Source organism: Papaver somniferum, chromosome 3 (assembly GCF_003573695.1).
Source record: "Papaver somniferum cultivar HN1 chromosome 3, ASM357369v1, whole genome shotgun sequence".
Classification (NCBI taxonomy): Eukaryota; Viridiplantae; Streptophyta; class Magnoliopsida; order Ranunculales; family Papaveraceae; genus Papaver; species Papaver somniferum.
In genome coordinates this window covers 135,532,361-135,538,504 of record NC_039360.1, presented here as the reverse complement: position 1 = coordinate 135,538,504, position 6,144 = coordinate 135,532,361, and the positions used below count along the sequence as shown (strand labels likewise).

At 41.0% G+C, this 6,144-nt stretch overlaps 1 protein-coding gene across 1 annotated transcript; it reads left to right on the top strand.

Moving 5' to 3' along the window:
* The first annotated feature begins 5,066 nt into the window (after positions 1-5,066).
* Positions 5,067-5,681, top strand: LOC113360008. Its single transcript, XM_026603562.1, has one exon. It carries the CDS (start codon positions 5,067-5,069, stop codon positions 5,679-5,681), a length of 615 nt encoding a protein of 204 aa, XP_026459347.1.
* Positions 5,682-6,144: the final 463 nt, after the last annotated feature.

Genomic DNA, 6,144 nt, shown 5'->3' with positions numbered 1-6,144 from the left:
TACCCCGAAGTCCAGAGGAATACAGTTTGACGAAACAAAGAACCATCCTGAGCTCTGTCATTACCATCAGTATCGGGGCCACTCGACTAACAATTCCAGGGAAGTAAAATGTAGAATTAATGCACAAAAGATGAGTTAAATGCCAAGAAAAATATATAGAAATATGCACTTTTTAGCACTCATCAAATACCCCCAAACCTGAATTTTACTTGTCCTCAAGTAGAACAAAACTAAGGGAATCCTACCTATACCACTGTCGCTGGTCTCTCGAATGCATTTAGCGTATGCACTAAGCCTTTTAAACCACTAAGTGTCCCTAGTGGACGAGTTAAGTCTCGTGAAGGTTTGCTTAGAACGTACCTACAAAATTCTAGGTCAAAATATAAGCTCAGATTCCATCAAATGTGACATGTGCAAGTCAGTTTAAGCTCACAACAAAATGGAGATGTCAATCTATTTATCTAAGGCACAATCCTAGCACTGATAACAAATAAAGACATGTGATAAGAGTGTAAAGTGTATCTACACATGTGTAAAGAAAGATCGGATGTTATGACTACTAATCACCAAGAGATAGTTTCTCAGGCTAAGAACCAAGGTCGAAATCTAGCTAGCTGTCCGGACTTTACGAGAATTGTGAATGAGTAGGAGGTGTTTCACAATTACTCGCGTTGTACATCAATGGCATACACCCTCCTTGCTTATTACAATGAAACAACAAAATGACTCTTTACATGACTCTTATTTACATTGACTACTCTCTTTTATTTTTGGAACAAGAGAGGATGGAATTGATAAATACTTGATTTTTTTTTATTTATTTTTTTTTGAACAAGGAAACACTTTTGATACATAAGGAAAAAGAAACAAAAAATTACATGACACTTTGCAAGAGGTAGCCCTTTTTGATGCACCCAGTTAAATTCGATGGTTGTCTTTCTTAATGTAACCTCCACCTTCTATCCCAACCAACCAAAGAACAAGCTAGTCAAGTTTCGTTCAGTATTCTAAAGTGATTGGAAACTAAAACTTCCGATAGAACACCTCAAGGATGAGGCTATACATGTATTGGTAGATCGTGCGCGTGCAAGTTTCTTATCACTATGTGAATTGTGCTAGAATCAGGGTGCCTAAATATCTAGACTAAGACTCCTAATAAAAATACATATTTGCACAAGAGTCAACATTTCAAGATAAATGAGCTCCATTTTTATGATTTTTTTAATTTTTTAATTTTTTATTTTGATTTTTTCATTTTTTCAAAAAGGCAGAGTTCAATTTTGTTAATATAGCATGTTATCGGGATATCTACTCTATACCCCCAAACCTAAACTAAACATTATCCTCAATGTTCCAAAATATGAAAAGAATTATAACATACGAAGAGGATTATGCTGAGTAGAGAGAAAGGAAAGAGAATACCCGATTTGACGGCGAAAGCAAAATTAGAACTCCGTTATTCAAGGAAAAAAAAATCCAACATATTTCAGTTAAGAGTCACATTGGATTAGCAAAATATGTACAAAAGAAACAAAAGATTTATCTAGAATATTATCTACTGGATTATATACAAGAAAATTTGGTTTTTAATGGGATTGGACTTTTTGGGAAAAATTTGGTTTTGTCGGGAGACATTTGGTTTTGATGGGAAAAAGAAAAATTTTGGTTTTTAGGGAAACATTTGGAAAACTTTGGTTTTTATGGGAGAAAAACATTTGGTTTTTAATGGGATAAGGAGACCAAGCCCACTGTTGGGTTTTGCGAAGCCCAGCTACGTTTTTGAAAAACAGGCCCCCTGCTGGTGAGTAAAGCTCACTGTTGGTTTTTGGAATTTTGAAATTTTGGCCCACTTTGAACTTTGGTTCAAGCCCACAGTTCAGAAACAAGCCCAGGTAACAATTTGAAATTTGGGCTCTTAAATAGCCACAGGTCGAGGCCCAACTGGGCTTTGAAAACATTTTCTGTTTTTGGGTCAAGCCCACAGTGTAAATGTTTAGTTTTCAAATGGATGTTAAGCCCACAGTCCCAGAAATTTAGTTGGGCTTTGGCTAGCTACTAACTAAAATATGAGGCCCAACTGGGCTTTCAAAAGTTCAGTTTTCTTTAATTTTAAACAACAGGCCCAAATCAATCTAAAACCACAAGCCCACAAGAAATTAAACAAACAAGCCCACAAGAAATTAATTACAAACCCAACAGAAAAATGGAAAAAATTATTACAAGCCCACAAATTAAAAATGGAAGCCCACAGGTTGGGTTCTCTTAATGGTTTAGGCTTACTTGCTTAAGCACAGCCCAGCTGCTCAGTTTGGTTGCAAAAGCCCAGTTGGGCTTTGGATCATCCTAAGCTTTTGTCTTTGTTCAGGCCCAGTTGGGCTTGGCTCAACTTGTTAAGCTTCGCAACAACTTCAGCAGGCCCAGTTGGGCTTGTGATTTTCCCCTCAGCAGCACAGTAGCACCAGCAACAGCAGGGCTACACAGCACTGAGCAGCAGCAACATGCAGCAGCACAGCAGCAGCAGAGGCTGGCAGCAGCAACAGGAACAGGGAACAACAACAGGTGTACAGCAGCAACAACAACAGCACCAGGCAGCCAGCAACAGCAGGAGCCACAGCAGCTCAGGTTGGCAGCAGCACCAAGGGTTGAGCACAGGTAAAGCAGCAACAGGTCCTTGGCAAGCAACAGGTCAGTTGGAGAAGGCACCTGTTACTCAACAGAGTTATCAGTTAAGAGCAAGCTACAAAGAACAGGAAAATTACACTAGATGCTACACTAAATGCTCATGCAGGAATGCAATGCAAAGATGAATATGCAAGTTATGATGCAGAAATGTAAGCAAGAAAACAACTTCAACACAGCACCAGTCCCCGGCAACGGCGCCAAAAACTTGGTGGCTCTCTAAAAGAGTCACAAACTAATACCGCAAGTGCACGGTGTCGAGGTGTAGAACAATGCAAATACGGGTCGATCCACAGAGACAAGGTGTGTGTGAGTTGAAGTTTCCTAGATAGTTCTGAGCTAGTGACAGTGAAGCAAAGGGACAAAGGCAATGAGCCTAAGGCAGTGAAGTAAAGAGCCAAAGAAACAAAGTAAAACAGTTGCAGTGAGGCAGTGAGGCAGTGAGGGAAAGAAACAGTGACTTTAGGCTTAATCACTAAGGCTTTTGATTCCACCTCTAACCTATGCTAAGTCAATTTTCAATGCTAACTCATGTTCTTGCCCCTTGTTTAGATATTAGTGAGATTCTAGCCTCAGCTAACTATCTAGATAGCAGTGGAGGTTCGAGCCTGCTGCTTATCAAAGAGGTGGTTTTAAGAGAAGGATTTAGGGTCACTAAGTTAAGTCTAGTCCTTGTAGTAATTGGGGCTCTCACACTGCAACTACCTGCAGATAAGCCACTTAGATGATTAAACCTTCCTAAAGGATAATCTAATTACAGCTAAAATGTTCTTCCATAGCACTAACTGTCTGATTAGAGCACAACTAGTCTAAGGTTTGAACAATAAACATTAATCATGAGCTGCAGCACCATCAATCACAGGGTTATCCTAACTACAATGTATGCTTGACATACAATGTGAGAGCAATGTGATGAAATGCTTAAATTATAACTGTCCTACACAGTTTCAGAACACAAGAACATTGTCTACACCTTAACCAACTAGCATTAGCATGGAAGCTTCATCTCAACCTTAGCAAGTGATAAATTAAAACATGATGAATATGTGAAAATAAAACTGAATTTGAAAGTGAACCAAAAACATAACATGAACAATTGAGGAACTGTCTAGTCCAGTCCTCTTGGTGGTGCACTGGCTAGTCCAGGCATGCCCAAAATCAACACCCAAGTCCCCCAATTTATACATGCAAGTTTCCCCCAAAAAATACCCAAAATCAGAAAACTAGGGTTTCATGAAAAGTGAAATTAGGTCTCACCTATTCTCTGAATCCAATCAAATATCTTCACCCACTCTTCAATTTCTTCTCCTGCGTCTCCTGCTACTCCCAATTGATTTTCTAACCTAACTTATTTCATCATCCCCTAATCCTAGGGTTTCAGAGAAAAATAGGGTTTGGAAATGATGAAAAAAGTTGATAGAAGGATGGTGAACGTGTTGGTAATGATGGTTTATAGTGGTGGCGGTATGGAAGGTGCAGACGGAGTTGGTGGTGGTGGCAGAGGCAGATCAGGTGGTGAAGGTGAGGCTGTTGCAGACGGAGTGGAGAAGATGGAGGTGGAGTCGATGGAATTAGGGATAGGGGTGTGTTTGGTTTTGGGTTATAAACCTAGATGCTAGGGTGTTGAGTGGGTTTAGCAATTGTTGATGAACAGCGAGGATGAGACGTTGGATGCGAAGATGATGGATCGATCTAACGGCGAGATGGAAGGAAGCGGGAAGCGACCGTTGGATGCCCGATACAACGAAACTGACGGCTCAAGATGGAGTTAGGTGCTGTAGTGTTTGACAGAAGCTTCAGACTTCGATGCACGACGATGAAGCGGCCGTAGGATGCTGAGATGATCCAATCTGACGGCTAGAAAGGGAAACGGGTATGGATATAGGAATTGGATTTGGGTGAGGGTTTTGGGCCTTGGGTATGCCAAGCCCATATCTTCTTTAAGAATAATTCTTCCTCTTCAAGCCCACTTCTAGTTTATCCGGCTCTTGAAAACATAATTCTTCGTTGCCTTCCTGTGGGAGTCTTGACCGTTTCTTTGCTCTTTTCGCTCAACAATTCATCCAAGCTTTATTTAGTACCTAAAAATACAAAATTAATTAATAAAAATATTTATTCATTGAAAACAATGAAAATACAGAATATGGGATAAAATGTAGAATTAATGCACAAAAGATGAGTTAAATGCCAAGAAAAATATATAGAAATATGCACTTTTTAGCACTCATCAGAAGACCCCATTCACCCGAGAGCTAGAACAAGCACCATTACCCCCAAAGTGCACACTACCAGTATTTTCCTCGAGATTCGACGAAACAGGAGACGCGGTAGAGCATGTCAAGATGTACATGATGTCATTACTCTAATGGAAGATCAACGATGTAGTGATGTGCAAAGTTTTCCCTGACAGCTTGGAAGGCGAGGCGAGAAATTGGTTTTATACTTTGCCAGTAGGATCTATCAGGAACTACGGGATTCTGATAGAGACTTTCCTAGAAACATACATGCACAATAGCAAGGCCCGAACCAGAGTTAACAAGTTGTTCACTTTAGACAGAAGATTCCGAGAGCCTCTAAGGTCCCTGACTGACAGATGGAGAAAACTTTGCACCGACATAGGGAAAGTACCAGTGGACCAGCAAATATTCGGGTTCAAAAATTCGCTCGGAAAATCAGACCCTATCTGGATAGCTATGTTCACAGAGAAACCCCAGACGCTGAAAGAAATGAGGAAGATGCAAGAACACTACATCGCCCTGGAAGAAATACAGGAGGAATCTAAATATAGGGGGATACAAGAGGAAAGCGAAACAGCCGAGGCGATACCACAAGAGACATCGAAGCGGACCGAGAAAAGATCAGGTCCACCTCATATACCATCAGGAAAGAGAGAATGGGTCGAGAAAGGAAAGAAACCATGGAATGAGACAAAGACCTATATGCCATTGAACGCACCTCTCGAAGAAATTTATAAGGAAGTAGAAAAGAGGACTGACATTTGATACCCCGAAGTCCAGAGGAATACAGTTTGACGAAACAAAGAACCATCCTGAGCTCTGTCATTACCATCAGTATCGGGGCCACTCGACTAACAATTCCAGGGAAGTAAAAGATATAGTCCATACTTAATCCGGGACGACTACCTAAGGAAATTCGTCAGACAAGCCGCACCCACACCCGACATGCCAGACGCACCAGTTCACCAGGTCAGGATTGATCGAGGAACTCAATTTGTGTGCAACACCATCTCGCACTCGGCGACCCAAGGGTTTGACCTAGGATCGGGCATCACATCAAGGATCCACAAAAGAGATCGAGCAGGAAAGGAAATCTTTAGTGTCGCCAAAACCTTGCCTATGGAGGCTTGGATGATGCAACCAATCAATTTCTCTGCGAAATACGTCCCAATGAACGGCCAGGCGCATGGAGACCCACTGGTTATCACCTTACTTAATGAAGAATGGG